This window comes from Desarmillaria tabescens (genome assembly GCF_030435595.1).
Source record: "Desarmillaria tabescens strain CCBAS 213 chromosome Unknown EV420scaffold_192, whole genome shotgun sequence".
NCBI classification, from domain to species: domain Eukaryota; kingdom Fungi; phylum Basidiomycota; class Agaricomycetes; order Agaricales; family Physalacriaceae; genus Desarmillaria; species Desarmillaria tabescens.
The window spans coordinates 12,071-27,684 of NW_026848491.1; the positions used below are offsets into that span (position 1 = coordinate 12,071).

Below are 15,614 nucleotides of genomic sequence, written 5' to 3' on the forward strand. Positions count from 1 at the left end.
ATGAACATTTCCTATTGCTGGTCGCGGACAAGTTATAGGATCTGGGTACGTTGCTTTTGAAGTCGGATCGTTGTCGTTCAAGAATCAACGCACCGGTTCAAGTTCCTGCGGTGGTGCCGTCATTAAAGTAGCATTAGTAAATCTTCTCATTGATTTCATGTGAATGCCGCCGTTACGATTCGAAGCTACGACTTTTGTTACTTCCCAGGTCGGAGTTCGAGCGCGGTGGGATGGGCACTAGAAATTCAGCGTGGTCACCTGCGTGGTACCACGCGTGCGTGGTGCGTGGCCACGCATGCCACGCAAGTCCTTAGTTGAACTTGAGTTGAACTTACCTCAACTGTACATATATACTGCGCAATGATAAGAATGATTCGCTAAACATATACTTGTATCGATTTCTTATTCATTGGTAAATTTCTGCAACAAACAGACCTTTGTTTGAAAATATTTCAAAGCTTCAATTTTGCCAATTAGAGGTTTTAAACCTTCAAATCTCGGGTTCCTAGGTACCTTACATCTTATATGCATCTATCTATGATTGTGAGAAGGATAAATATCGAAATTTAGATACTCTTTCATTTTCCTAGCTTGAAGTCATTAATTCGAAGACATCACGACGTATGAACATTAATTCTACGTTGATTGCTCCTTGATTGTGCCAATACCACGAAATTAGACATTGAATTTCCACAAGAACAGCCCTCCCTTATGTACGGATATACCCTGGACCACGCAAGTGACCACGCTAGCGTACCACGCAGCCACGCAACCACGCAGCCACGCAGGCACACCACGCAGGCTGACCACGCACCGCCACGCTGACAAACCACGCAACCACGCAGACCACGCAGGCACCACACAGACTGATATAAGTTTGGCCTCAGAAAGTGTATCATTCGTATAGTTGCCTCTTAATTCACTTGTTTCTTTGGTGTCGTTCATATCAAGTATAGAACTCCGTATTCTTCTCATCATGTCTGCTCGACTGGGAACCCCACATTGTGCACCTTATTGCTTCTAGCTTGGCAAACCACCTCTAAGGCCTTTTTATACTGTTAGGATACTCGTGAAATTATTTACTTCAGCTACAATACTTTTAATGTTCTTAAATTTGGCAATCTAGTTTGAAGGATATTTTTATGATATGGACCATATTTTGAAGCATTTTAATATCAAACTAAAGCTGTTATATTTAAACCTTCAGGAATTCACAATCCAGCTATTCTATGCAAGTACTAACAGAAAAGAACAGAACGCGTCGACTCAAGTCGCGTTTGATAGACTTGATCAACTTTTGATCAAAGTCCCGTAATTTGTCAACCACGCTAACGACCACGCACACCGGAAATCTAGAAATTTAGGACATCCTGACTATAGTACCTATACCTAAGTTTTCGGAAAGTGAATGAGACTTGCTGAAATTTTGTCCGATATCAAAAGTTCCAAGATGGCGTGAAATTTATCTCAAATCAAAGAAACAAGGAATGGATCACGAGATTCCGGTACTCGAGCCGAAGCTAATTGTTCCCAGCTACCCTGAATCAATGCCGAAAGCATTTGTTTGGGTACATATTCCGGTAAGACCAGTACCAAAAATGTGAGTGTTACCGAAATCCCGTCCGAAATACTTTATTTCGGTGTCTGTGTTAGGCAAAGCCGAAACTAAGGTTTGGGGCATCTTGGGCCGGAACGGGGTCCCAAATCCTAATTTTGGTATACTCGATGTCGGCACGGGTACCAAAGGTCTAGGCATGCGTTCCGGGCACCCACAAACCTTAGGTTTACCATCTGCCGAAACTTTGCCCTGAACGGAGGCTTTCGTCACTAGTTCAGGGAGCTCCTGAATCTTTGCTTTCAGAACTTGATTACGGCAGCCTGGATTCAAATCCGATATTTTACATTCTGGAGATGATTCAAAGCCTCCTTGAACCTTTTGTATGGCTATCAGTATCAGTAAGTCCTATTTTTCACATGAAATCTTAGGTATAGGCAAGTGAATCAGACTCTCTCAAATTTCCGTATTCCCGGAGTGACGCTGATGACCACGCAGCCACGCAGCCACGCTCCACGCAGCCACGCAGGCTACCACGCCGAATTCTTCTTGCCCCGGTGGGATGCATGAGAGCTGGTCCGGGAATGTTGATCGCCGCGATTGGTAATTTCAATTTTTAATCCGCTTTCTCATCTCTTTCATGATTTGGTTACGTTGAGCCTAAGTACTCTCTGATGGTCTATGTCAAACCACCTGCCCTCTCTCCATAGGGTTCAAGGTTAAAACCTCATAGAACATGGAACGTTAAACTTGGAATCGGAAGGACTGAATATTGGAGCCGGTTGGGGAGCGGTGTAACGACCGGTCGTTGCGCATATACCGGCTTTTTCGCTGCTGAAATTGATTAGGTACAGATCCTTATGGATGTCTCCATCAACAGTCATAGATTCATCGATCATCTTGGTCTCTCGGCAGTCCCTAACGACCCTTGGTCTTGATCGCATTACGATTATCCAAACTCGACGCATCTTCACCCTCCCGGTAATCTGAATCAGGGATATTTCGCCAAGAGCCTTTTCCTTCTGCTTTCTGTCTTCACTTATATCTCAGATCTCAGATCTCATGAAACAACCACTCCGCCAGACTTGCTCTATTACCGTGATGATCTCATCGGGCATGTTTCTTGTCTTTACAGCAATGCAACCGGTCCTACCCGCCCGTCTATGCTCTTGTCGTATGCTCTTACGCTCAATGCTTCTGTAAGTTTGACTGTAAGCGGGGATTCAAAGTGATCATGTGTTGGCCTACCGTAGTCGCATTCGCCAAAGTCTCGAGCGGAAGCTCCGCCCCTTGATTGTCTTTAGTTAGGCCATCTTCTATGCCTTTCGTGATAATTTGATTAACAATATAACGATGGACTGTTGTAAGCATTCTCCTTCCAATCTCAAGATTTTCAACAGTAATAACGCCCTGCTCATTCATAGGAGGACCAGGCCCTCAGCTGACGATGGTGTTTTCGCTTCCAAGTAAGACTTCGGATGGTTGTGACGGTTTACTTCCAGTGAGTTATTGACTTCATCCGTAACCATTTCATATGGCTACACCTGTTGCATTTCTTCGGAGCCCATTGATCTCAAGTATGATGCTAAGAGCAACTCTGCTCTCATCCATGTATCACCCTTCTTAATCCATGTGGACCTTCATTCCGAACGCTCGGGCAGGAGTCTCCGTCCGTTTTATTTTGCTTGTAGGATGGTCTCGCTTTCCCGTGTGTCGCTGTGTGTCGCTGCGTCATCCGGCTCTGTTCGAACAGATAGTAAACTAGCATTACTGTCACCCGTCAGCCATAAAACGCGCCATTTCAAGATCGGTGCCATCGAATAGCGGATTTTCTTCACCTTCTGGTATGCGCGTTCGTTCTCATTTCGCGTTTTTGAGCTCTGATAAGCACTCCTTGATAGTGAGCGAGCACGCCTCTGTCCTTCCGAGTGATGTTCACTGTGCGATGCAACACGTTCATTTCGGCGTTCTCGCCCGTTAACTGTCTACTTGGTCTTCCGCGTCAACCTCCGATGTGACCGGTAATGTCACCCTTCGAGATGAGGCTATACTTCGTGTTATCTCCTTGCAGCTCTCCAGGCAGGCGGACTGTATCGCATCTGAAAGGATTCTTTTGTCAACCAGATGACTGACTTCTGGAAAGTCGGCCACCCGCATTCATCCAACATTCTACTGAAGAATATCCCTTGCATACAATAGACTCGTTTGCAGTGCGTTTTCATCTCATCCTTCAGTCCTGTACCATGTTCTCCTTTTAGATTGGTTTGCGTGTCTTTTTCTGTGACTCTGCCGGCGTCTCGTGGGAGGCATCGTTAAATTCACCAGTAGCATGGAAAACGTGAGTATCACTTTCTCAAAAAACGAGGTTTTCAGCCTGAAGGGTTACAGGGCATGCAAATGATTCGTATCATTCACGATAATGGAAGGACCATAACCTTACCGTAAGGAACTGAGCTTTGACCGTGGTCGTGTAGCTAATGTCTCGTGCTTGTAGAGCTTCGAGTGTGTTTCGAGCGTAGCTGCAGGAAGGAAAGAGACCAATATCGCGCGTGGACACATGCGAAGAAGCCATATATTCTCGGACACAAACCTCTTGCTTATTTTTGATCACATTCTGAGCAGATGTACTAAATATAGCTGTGCCCACTATCCAGCATCAGTGGAAGAGTTGAGGAATGAAAAGCTACTAGTATGTGCATTCGGGGATGCGTTGAACTATTTGCTATCCCCGCGCATCATTTTGGCCATCCATTTATGTCCCACGCTACCTCTGCCCGATATATCCTCCCAATCTCTTCGAAAGCCCAGACACGGGCCACATCACACTATGTTAAGAAAGCTTATTCTTGAATTTTAAGCCTATCTTCGTTGTTTCATTTCTCTGTGTCAAATATCCCGCTCCATGAGTACAAGTTTCAGAACTTTTTGACGGTCTTACTTGAATGTGACCACAAATTATGTCCTCGTAGCTTCGGTGGGGCGCGGTCCTCCTGAGGTCCAGGATCATCACGGACAGGTGCAGTGTTCAAATCTCCTCCTCGGAAAGATCAAACAGGCTCTGAAGAAGACAGGCAAAGGGTACCTTGGCGTTGACCGTGGTCGCCGCGTCAGTGTGGGTCCCGGCCTTTACAATCGCCAAGCGAAAGGACAGACAATATCGCCATTTAGATCCTTGTGTAAAGAGCGACACAGCATTTCCTGTAACGGTTTAGATCAGAAGGGGAGAATGCAGTGAAAGCGGATGGACTATCGTATTAACGACTGATCGTCTACCGATTCTATGGTGCAAGAATCCTAAATCAATGGCATCAACAGGTCGGCGAGACGTAGTTCCTACCGAACTCAAGGCCGAACTCTTCGTTGATCTATGAATTAGACGGTGACCTTGGTTTCTGTAAAAACTAGCATCAGGCAGAAGAATAGGTAAAGGGTATTACGGACCCAAAGGAGGGGGTCAAATTCAATAGTAGTTCCAGAAGGTCAATGACTAATATCATCGGTCGGAGCATCTTACATTTACCCTCAAATAGAATGCCAAGGAAATTATGCTTCAAACAAGGAGCACATTATTGTACTCCCCTCTGCAAGGACACTGTAAGGACGAAGGAGCTGGCAGCAGAAGACAGCGGTCGCCAAAAAATGCCACTTTTTGTACAGAAATAATGGATATAGAATAACCCTCGATTATTTCTGGGCAAATAAGGTGTCCTGTTTGTCGACAAACTACGTTATTAATGACCATCAGTACGAATTAGAAAAGAAAGGGGGCTATGCATGATCGCCGTGATGACGGGAAATGAAGGTAATAGCTACCACTGAAATAATATAGATGGATCGGAGTTACGTACCTGTATCTCATTTTTTTTTTTCAATTGCAGCCTTCTTAGAGTGAACTCTTCTCTATCTGTGCGGAGAAAAGAGTTCCGAATGTTAGGGGCATTGCAGAGATTTTCTTTTTTGCGTTTTGGTGCCACCTACTAGTGGCAAATAAACAGCATACATTGATGTAATTTCTGAGAACCAGTAGGTACTCCTTTTGCTTGTTGTGAACAACAAGAGAAGTCGAGTAGAGAGCCAGACCATAGTGACATAACCGTCGGTTCGACAACTTTTGACAAATAGATTTGAGCCGGGGTGCTATTACTGAGTGTTGGATTTAGACAGCACGACCGGATAGGTATAAAGCTTGACAAAGGTCGTAAAGTGAGAAAGAAATATTTTTCCCACAGGGTTTTTGAACGAAGAGGGGAAATGATACGATAGACGAAAGCGGAAGGAGTGTGACGGTCCGTGACTTTGGATCCTAATTGCGTCCTTCACTTAGGGCTCTAACAGTAGCCAAAGGCAGCCCCAAGAAACGTTTCCAGCACACCAAAATCTTTGGATTTGAGATCTTCGTACCATCTTCATCGTAACATTCTGGTAACATTGACACCGCTTCTTTCTAACAGCTTTTCGCTGAAAGAGACTGCACCAGATCTTGTATGACTTCCACTACTTGCATGTTTACTTGATTATTATCACTGTCGCTTCTAATCTTCCTGGTTCGATCAGTTCTTTGGACGACTTACTTGGCAGACCGAGGCCAGGGTCAGAAGTCTGTTACGGACGACCTTATACAACCAACACTCCGGGAATGCGGAAATTTGAGAGAGTCTGATTTACTTGCCTATACCTAAGATTTCATGTGAAAACAGGACTTACTGATACTGGTAGCCATACTAAAGGTTCAAGAAGGCTTTGAATCATCCCCGGAATGTAAGATATCGGATTTGAATCCAGGCTGCCGTAATCGAGTTCTGAAAGCAAAGATTCAGGAATTCCCTGAACTAGTGACGAAAGCCTCCGTTCAGGGCAAAGTTTCCGCAGATGGTAAACCTAAGGTTTGCGGGGTCCCGGAACGCATGCCTAGACCTTTAGTTCCCGTGCCGACATCGAGTATACTAAAATTAGGTTTTGGGACCCCGTTCCGGCCGAGGACGCCCCAAACCTTAGTTTCGGCTTTGCCTAACACGGATACCTCAATAAAGTATTCCAGACGGAATTTCGGTAGCACTCACATTTTCGGTGCTGGTCTTGCCGAAATAAGTACCGAAACAGATGCTTTCGGCATTGATTCAGGGTAACTGAGAACAATTAGCTTCGGCTCGAGTACCGGAATCTCATGATCCATTCCTGGTTTTTTTGATTTGAGATAAATTTCACGCTGTCTTGGAACTTTTGATATCGGACAAAATTTCAGCAAGTCTCATTCACTTTCCGAAAACTTAGGTATAGGTACTATAGTCAGGATGTCCTAAGTTTCTAGATTTCCGGTGTGAATAATCATCCACATCCTAGCGCTGCGGGTCCTATGTAAGGTATCTGTGTGCTCTCCGCAGGGACGCTTAGGAACGATCAGTCCTCTACCTAATTTTCCGTTTCTCCATTTATTCTGCAGCCGTCCTCAATGCCATCATGGAGTCAGCATCCGCATCCTACGTATACTGGAGTCTCATGGAGGTCCGTGTAAGAAAACAACACCGTTTCCCGCCGTACTGCGTATCCTACAATGCGTTCAGCCTCATTCGGAATCTCTTCCCCCTTAGCACCTACCAACCTTCACTGGTCACGAAGACGATATGTGCGCAAACAATATGTTGTAAGGAATCCACTAGTGATTCTGCTGGCGGCGGACGACGACTCGTGCCTCCGCTTGACACAGAACAAAGACTCGATTGATCTGGCTGACCCATCCTCCTCGTAGGACTGCCTTCATCCTGAAGGCTCACGTTGTTCGAGACCACATCCATTCCAGTTCAATGATCCAATGCTCGAAATTTTCCAATTTCGTAAATCACAGAGCGAAAGAGGAAGGCCTCTGGCGCCTTCTTCGGTTACACCTCTCAGTGTCGAGAACTTCCTAATCCTCTCCCCCGTCAGGCTTTTTGTTCTACGCTATACTCCCCTGGCATGGACCTTTCAGCAGTGTCTAATCGGCTGAATGATCCTTTTGTTAATACAGTGAGGTTCGCAGCCTTGTGTAGCATAACCTAGTTGTTCGTAATGCTCTCTTTGAGCACATTTGGGTAGGACCTGTTTCATCTCCGTCTCACCTGGCTATCCACATGCCAGTGTTCCACCGTACAGACTGGAATGTTTGCAGCCTTGTGTACGACAACCCAGGTGTTCGTAATCCTTCCTCAGACTCGATTCGTTTCACGTCGTCTTAACCACGACATGCAGTCTCTCACCGCATCTACAGAAATGTTTCTCCTATCACCGATGCACCATTCATATCCTCAAAACCATTCATCAAGTAAACAGATCGTGATCGGAGTTCACTGTGGCGACGGTGAGTCTGTCTAGCAGGCCAGTTCCAGAGGAGAGGACAAATGGGCCTATGTTTCTCAGTCAGAAGTTCTCACTCACGCACTTGGCTCCCAGTGATCTTTGCGTAAGATGAGATGGCTACCAGCTCGGGTATTGAGTGAGAAAGGATGCTGTGAGAATGCTCAACTTTACTTATCACCCAAACCGCATCGTCCACGCAAACATCGTAGCAATTTCATCTGTCGCGCGCACTTGACATTCGCGTCGTTTTACCTTCCTCTTACTAGTGCAGACACTTTCCTCAGGATTTGGCGGGAAAAGTGTGAATCCGCTTTGGGTTCCATCGCTCCTTCAGTGGTTCACTATGCTGCACAATCTTTGCGAGCAGCTGCGGGCGGGCGTCAACGCACTAACAACTCCGATGGATTCAAAGTTTTAAGCATTACATATGTGTGGGTATAAGTACATGTGAAGCCAAGAAGTTGCGTTTGACAGCGAAGCTTGATCTCAACTGAGGACTCGGAGAAGAGGTCCGTACAACAGATGAAAGCTGAGACCTTCAGTTTTCCCATATTCGCATTTATTCGTACCACGAGTATTTGTGTCTCCAAGTACGCCAACGCAGCTGGTAGGGTACATTCAAATCGGCGCCCTCTTCATAATAGCAACTAGGGCGCTCGCGGGCTCTACGCTGTGACCGGCGATTAGTTGTCCCCGGCCGGTGATAAGGACTGCATACTTCAAGCAAAGCATGCGCTATCCGTCGATCCGTTATAATTACGAGAACATGATGGTGGTACAGTGCTTCCGAGTTGTTGGTGAGATTCCAGGGACACACCTCTGTCGAGGGGGTCACTATCTCAGCGCTCAGATCTCCGGGTCATTTGTATGGCCCTTTTCCCCGTATTCAGGATTGAAATTTAATGGGTTTTAAAAGTATTTAAACCAGGGTGTCGTGCAGGTTTAGGGCACTCGGCTTTGAGTTACTGCCTCGCCAACTATTTCCTCTATGAACGCCTTCCAAGTGCGTATCGCTAGTGTCATTCATAGCGCGTCAATCCTCACTTCTCTAGGCTGGTACACGCGTGTCGTTTTTTGACGCGAACGGACAACTCGTAACCGGTGTCGTAGAAGCGACAAGTCGTCTCTCAGACGTGAGTTTGTCGCGTTTGTTTAATGAACGAAATTCTCAGTCATGTGGTACATAGGGTACCCAGATGGTGCTCATCAAGCGCGATAATGGGGGTACCGTGACCCTACCGTGAGTAGCCAGCTTTCTACCTGAGTGTTTGCCTCTCATGAGCGTAGAGCTGCCGGGGTCTTTGCTATTAATGGATGAAGAGAAGGACGGTGTCACGATAGAGGAAGGGCTATGTACCCAATCATTTTCTTGATTTTCTACCAAATGTGGGCAGACAGGTATAGATATCGCTGGCGATCATTTGTAGCGAGTCGGGCCAACCCACTGAAATATCCATATGCATGTCAGGGCGCGTTGTGAAATGCTAGCGAGGTCGATGGATCTCAGGGTTGTTGCTTTCTACCAGACAAGACTTTTTGTGTCTAGGAGAGTCATTGTCGTCTCAGATAATAATCGTCACTCCTGCATGAGCGTTAGAGCGGCTGAATGCAGCCGTCACTACCCGTTGTTGAAAATAGTTTTCCATGATCCTATCCCACCCTTAAGGGAAGTAAGTGCAGTGAGGAAATGTCGTTAAGTTCTCGGGTTTGGAGGAATACACTGAGACTCCCGTTATGCCGGCCATCGCCGCTTTCGGCCTTCACATACGATGACGAATCGACCGAGCGAGGACCTGCCGGGGAGACTAGAAGATCATGTACCAGAACAGTAAATTATTTGTAAAAAAAAAGCCGAACTCGATTCGCAGTCTGGAACATGTCGGTCTGAAGCGGGATGTCTTCAACGACATTATACACAGTGGGTCGTAAAGTATACCAGTACCCGTCAGCGCATCATCCATTCAAGCGCCATAGCATCGCCTTCGGCGAAGACAGAGTATCACATTTTTGGCACCATACGACGCGTAAATGTGAGAATAGCGCTCGGAGACAATCGGTCGGTGTCGTCAAAATGGTCCGTACGTTCCGGAGAGAACGAGAAGCGGTAGGAAGGGCGCTGACAACTGGCTCATTACGTTCCCTTTCGACTGCAATGTCTTTGAAAAAGAATGTGAACTGCGATGAGATCTCAGCGTTAATTTCCGGTAAAAATTAGAATGTTCCAATCCTGAATTAAATCCCAAACTAAATGGTTATGTTCGCGGTGAAGGCGGGGGAGTCGGGAAAAACAGGATTGGGCGTTCCGTCACAGAGAAACTTTGGTCACAGCAGCCGGCAAAGGTAGTCTCAAAATAGGTGATGATAAATAGTCACATAGCGAAGTGGGGCTGATCATAAAGTAACCGCTGGAATAAACATGCACAGGAACAGGTGGGTTTGAATAGCAGTGTAAGTCCTGCGCAGCGCTCTGGAAAATAATAGCCCCAATGCAGGGTACCTATTTCGGACGTCGCTTCCTCTGGGGTTCGAAGATGCACGGTGGATAGACTGAATTGTAATGTACAGAATATCATCTCTTATGCGTTTCTGAAGCGACGCGTCTGAGCTTGTTATCCTGATCACAATGAAGAGATGAGAAGGGGATGTTATTTTTAGAGTCTGGGAACCATTAGCGCGTCGTGGAAGGAATAAAAAGGCAAGCTATTCGACGTAAGCGGAAAACCGTGTTTCTACCATCAGACGCAAAAATATCGTAGCGAGAGAATTGCTGACTACAACAATGGTTGGAGCAGAGAAGGCACTGAGCACTAGTGCAGTCGTACCGCCGAACGTATAATTTTTGAGCGCTAAAGGAGAGGAGCGCGATGAAGAACTTTCTTCCTTGCCGCGAGAGAAAACAGGATATAATTGAGCTTTAGACTCGGAAGGGAACTTTTCTTCGCTCTGAGAAGAGGCCAGGCCGATAACAGGATAATGATCTACAGCTAGTAGTCGAAGGGCGCCAATGGTATCGGATAAAACGCCCGTTAGGATGGTTCGTTGAGGACCGTGGAACATTAAGGTTATCATTGCATCGTGGAATGCTGGCAATGATGAACGGCTCGCTTGTTCTTCGATGACCGAGATGCGTCGTTCCTGTGAACAAGTTAGACGTAGGAACCCTTCTAATAAGCGAAACGTGGTACCTCTGCTAATTCTGAAAACACGGAAATTCAAATCTCATTCGTCGATTTGGATAGTAGTGGCGGAAAAAAGTGTGTAGGTAAGAAAATATGACATTTCTGCCATCATCAGCGCCGAAACGAAAGAATTAGACGAGTGGTGGGGGTTCAAACTTTGAGAGCTAATTGCTTGTGTGGAGAAGATAACTTAGCGAGACGATTGGTCTGTGGAGGGGTGAGAGAAGGAAGCAGGAGTTGTCGTTGTCGACGCGTCTTAACACTTTGATCTGATAACCTTTGGGTACACGTAATGAAATCGCCGGATCCCTGTTGTTCCGCTTGTGAATTTGAAATAAACGGGTCTTGTGACTGTAGTGTTCAAGTAAATCGATGGTAGACAGTGGTGCTTGAATGTCTCGACTGAGAGGGTTAGGTACGAGTGTAATTGGAAACAAGATGCGTGTGGCAATTTCGGATGGTACAGCTTGCAACAGGCTCTCGGTAGGCTCGTTTGGTAGCTTTTGTCTGGGTTTCATTAAGGGCGGTTAGGTGCCTGCTTGCCTGAGGCAATGAAAGAACCTTTGTTCGCTCGTAAATGGAGTCGAAGGAGGGAAAACAGAAGCACCAGCGATGCCTACTTGTCTTAGAGCTTCTGGATAATGTCCCGAGTCAATTCTTGTTAGAAAATTCCGATGCGCAGGTTACCATTCCCCGGTCGTGGAAATGTCGAACAAGAGCCATCGCCGATGACGAAAAAGCTGGAGCAGGCAAGATGCCGTCGCTTCATGCATAACGGCACCGCGGAAAGAGATGGAGAGTCATTATGCGCGAGAGGAAACAGTATCCAGTCAGCGCGCCGTCCATTCGGCTCCCTTGCATTGCTGACACCAGGCAACGGGGTCTCACTCTAAGTTCGGGGGAGAATGAGAGCGGTATCAAGGGCGCTGGTGTGATATTCCCATGCGGAGAACGAACTGGGATGAGACGTCAGCGTGCATTTTCGGGTCAAGAGTGGAGTGTTCCAACCTTAACTCGATACGAGCTGCGCGTTCCTTCACGGTATCGGTCTCGAAACAAGCATTGGGTTGGGGGAACTAATTCCTGGGTAGCGTTACTATCCCCAGGGGTACTTATTTCGGATTTCGCTCCTCCTGAGCTTATGGCACAGTACACGAGAACCGAAGGTTATTCCCAGAGCCAGGACACCACAGCGTATTGTCTAGGTACGCCGGCGGAAATACCGTAGGTGGATGGTCGTGGGGAATGAAGATACTGAATCACACAGCAAGAAGCTCTACGCGCTCGTATGTGTTCAACAAAGAGGGTGCCTGCACTGTGACACACCTGACCCTTTGGAGCTGGGCGTGCTGCGGCGGGCCTCTGAGTGGGTCGAATGGATTACCATGTGAGTCTTAGGTGCGGCTATTTGGGGGAGTGGTGCAGCTTCGTGGATAAGGAAGGTGATTTCAGTAGAAGCAGCGTTATGGAAGTTAGAGAGAGAGAGAGATGTCATTCGGTGTAGGACACGACGATATCAGAAAGACGTATTCGTCCTTCCTGGGGGATAAAGCACGGTGTCAGATAAAGCAGACCTGTCATTCCCTAGAGTCGACAGGAGAAGGAAGCAGGAGTCGAATGCCTCAGTGGTTTGATGTAATGGGTTTGGGGGTGAGGGCCCGATCCTAGGCGGTGAATCCTCGTTCTTCTGCTTTGCGTCTGTAAAATAAACAGCGCTAGAGAATGTAGCGTTAGCATTGAAATAAATCGGCGATGGACAGTGATATCAGAAGAGCCGGTGTTCTGCGTCCCGGCAGAGAGAGATAGTTGTACGGGAACGGGTCAATTTCGTTAGCGAAGATTAAGCGACACTGAATAGTCAGATCTTCAGATCTTAGGATCGTACAATGTGGCCTTGCGTAGGCTCGGAGGGGATCTTTCTTGTGGTCGGAAAGGAATCGACGTGAAGAAAACAAGAACAAGGCGCAGGTGTTCTAGGATATTAGCGAGAGCATCTGCCCATCTTAGACCTGAACGACGTGCTGGATAAGGTCCCGCGTCTGTGATCGTGAGAAACGCTGAGGCACGGATTACCATGCCCGAGAGTTGGAAATCTGCCACGGCATGAACAAGGGCGACGATGCTCTCAGTCGACGAAGAAGCTGGACCAGGCAGGAATGTCGTAGCTTCATGCACGATGCGAAGCAGGAAAAGGGTGCGGCAGAAAGGACAGTGTCGCTAATAAAATGTGACATTTCTGCCATTGTAAGCGGGAGAATTCGATGAAGGGACGGTTTCCCGGTGCGAATGGCGCTGAGGAGAGGTTCTTGGCGGTGGTTAGCATTGAACAAGGGCCTGAGATAAATATCGGATCTTGCAGTGAGCGGGAGTTGTCCATAAATAGTCGAGAGTAAAAACAAACTCCTCGTATTGGATGCACGTCGACAATTCGCTGCCAAGGAAAGTGTTAATGAAAAAGCGTACGGCGATTGCGGGTATCGGACCGTATTGATCCCACGCACAGACTACGTGATGTAATCCAAAAGCGGTGCGATAATTCAACCTCCGCTTTAAACTGGAGTCGGGCCCAACGTAGGTCGCTCGCTCCTATACAACCACCACCAGCGCCTGCTACCTACACCTTCTCTCCCTCTCTTACGCCCATGTCTGAAATCCGAAGAAAGCTCGTCATTGTCGGTGATGGTGCTTGCGGCAAGGTTTGTCGTCTCGTCTCGTTGTCGCCACTTGTGACTCGGTGCTGATTGGGTGTGGTAGACCTGCCTGTTGATCGTCTTTTCAAAGGGGACGTTCCCTGAAGTGCGTGGCCAGCGCTAAAATCCGATAACGAGTACTGATAGCCGTTGTAGGTGTATGTGCCTACAGGTGTTTGAGAACTACTGTTGCGGACGTCGAGGTGGACGGGAAGCACGTCGAGCTGGCGCTTTGGGATACAGCAGGGCAGGAAGACTATGACCGTTTGCGACCGCTGAGCTATCCCTGACTCGCACGTCATCCTCATCTGCTTTGCCGTCGACAGTCCGGATTCCCTCGATAACGTCCAAGAAAAGGTGATGCCCGCCGTGTACTGGGGTTGTCTCGTGTGCTGACCCCCCCGTAGTGGATCTCTGAAGTGATGCATTTCTGTGCCGGGCTGCCGATTATTCTCGTTGGGTGCAAAAAGGACTTGCGGCGTGATCCGAGGGTGATTGAGGAGCTGAGAAAGACTAGCCAGAGGCCTGTGACGCCAGAAGAGGTGTGTTCCATTCTGTCTTACTCGTGCTGTGTACTGACTGATGCTGTTCTTTCTTCAGGGCATGGCCGTCGCACAGAAGATCAACGCTAGGCATTACCTCGAATGTTCCGCCAAGTCGGGTGAAGGCGTGCGCGAGGTGTTCCAGTATGCAACCCGTGCGGCGCTCCTTAGCCGTCCCGGGAAGAAGAGGGGCAGTCACTGTGTCGTCTTGTAGAATTAACCCTGTGTCTCCATTTTTTTCGTTTCTCATGATCCATTTTCACTCATGCTTTGTTTCTCCATACCAATCTTCGTAGTTATGTTACATTCAATTGACGACGTCCACTACAAATCCCCCAACCGCCGTCATCATGGCTAAATTAATTCAAATGGCGTGGTTTCGCTGCTTTTTTACGTCAGCGTGATGTCATCATTCACTTCCGTGTCTTGCAACGATCTTGTCTTCTTGTTCAATTCAGCCACGCGCGTAACACATGCTTCTGATGATGTGAGTCATTTAGAGTCATTTACAAGCGATATACCCAACATGGATAGCCGCGGTATGCTTCCTTTTCATTTACAGACCTATTTCTTATAGTTCTTTTCGGTCAGATGTTCTTCAATTACGCTAAAAGTATTTGCGAGGGTGTATTTTGAACTAAACTTTTGCTTTCATGCCCGAGTTCTGCGTCACTGTTCCCTTGGGTACGCTATCTCGTTGCTGCACTTTCGTACCCTGATTGAGCTAGTCGTAGCTAATGCTATACTCGGGTACGCCTAGGGCTATCCACCAATCAGCCTCTCGATCAGGACCAAAGGACGACCGATAAGGATAAAGAAATGCTTCCGACGTTTTGTTCGTAACTCTTTCCGTCCGATGTCTCCTCATCGACACCTTATATGACGGATTTATTACGATGCAAGGCAAAATACCCCACTGCTGTATTGTGAAGACCAATGCGATCAACTGATACTGCGAACCAGGTACTCGCCTATAGTCTCGAGTATGGCTCTAACTAAGCGCTCGATGGGTGAGATATCTATCAATCTATTAAGTTCTCTCAAGCGCTAGGTTGATTTCAGCTCGTCTTTTTTTCGGATAGCTTTACTACTGGATCCAGAGCCGATATCCAGCACACACCCAAATTTCGCTTCAATCATACGTCGTCTGTAGCTTCCCTTGTTGGCGGGACGTGCATCGCGTGTAGAGAACGACTGAGCGATTTCGGCTCCAACGCAATGTCGTCGCTTATACAGGACAATGATCTTATTTCAGCGTGACCGGATCCTATTCTTTGAACGTTCTCTTCTTCCTACTATCATCTGCGATGTGACC

General features: G+C 47.2%; 4 protein-coding genes across 4 annotated transcripts; 2 read left to right on the forward strand and 2 right to left on the reverse strand.

Annotated features, from left to right (window-relative positions):
- Positions 1-1,649: 1,649 nt before the first annotated feature.
- On the reverse strand, positions 1,650-2,673 carry EV420DRAFT_1488713 (uncharacterized protein; the record flags this gene model as incomplete). The annotated part of the gene is made up of 4 exons (XM_060470647.1): positions 1,650-1,748; positions 1,778-1,878; positions 2,376-2,588; positions 2,628-2,673. 4 exons carry the CDS (start codon positions 2,671-2,673, stop codon positions 1,650-1,652), a joined length of 459 nt encoding a protein of 152 aa, XP_060321696.1.
- A 6,203-nt stretch (positions 2,674-8,876) lies between these two features.
- EV420DRAFT_1488714 (uncharacterized protein) lies at positions 8,877-10,232 on the forward strand (the record flags this gene model as incomplete). The annotated part of the gene is made up of 6 exons (XM_060470648.1): positions 8,877-8,891; positions 8,941-9,021; positions 9,076-9,128; positions 9,357-9,558; positions 9,808-9,966; positions 10,158-10,232. The coding sequence occupies 6 exons, from the start codon at positions 8,877-8,879 to the stop codon at positions 10,230-10,232; spliced, it is 585 nt and encodes a 194-aa protein (XP_060321697.1).
- Positions 10,233-10,588: 356 nt separating this feature from the next.
- EV420DRAFT_1654075 (uncharacterized protein) lies at positions 10,589-10,945 on the reverse strand (the record flags this gene model as incomplete). The annotated part of the gene is made up of 1 exon (XM_060478785.1): positions 10,589-10,945. One exon carries the CDS (start codon positions 10,943-10,945, stop codon positions 10,589-10,591), a length of 357 nt encoding a protein of 118 aa, XP_060321698.1.
- Positions 10,946-13,709: 2,764 nt separating this feature from the next.
- Positions 13,710-14,840, forward strand: EV420DRAFT_1683757 (small GTPase-binding protein; the record flags this gene model as incomplete). The annotated part of the gene is made up of 7 exons (XM_060479247.1): positions 13,710-13,763; positions 13,822-13,863; positions 13,914-13,931; positions 13,961-14,021; positions 14,110-14,114; positions 14,165-14,299; positions 14,358-14,840. 7 exons carry the CDS (start codon positions 13,710-13,712, stop codon positions 14,511-14,513), a joined length of 471 nt encoding a protein of 156 aa, XP_060321699.1. The 3' UTR covers positions 14,514-14,840.
- Positions 14,841-15,614: the final 774 nt, after the last annotated feature.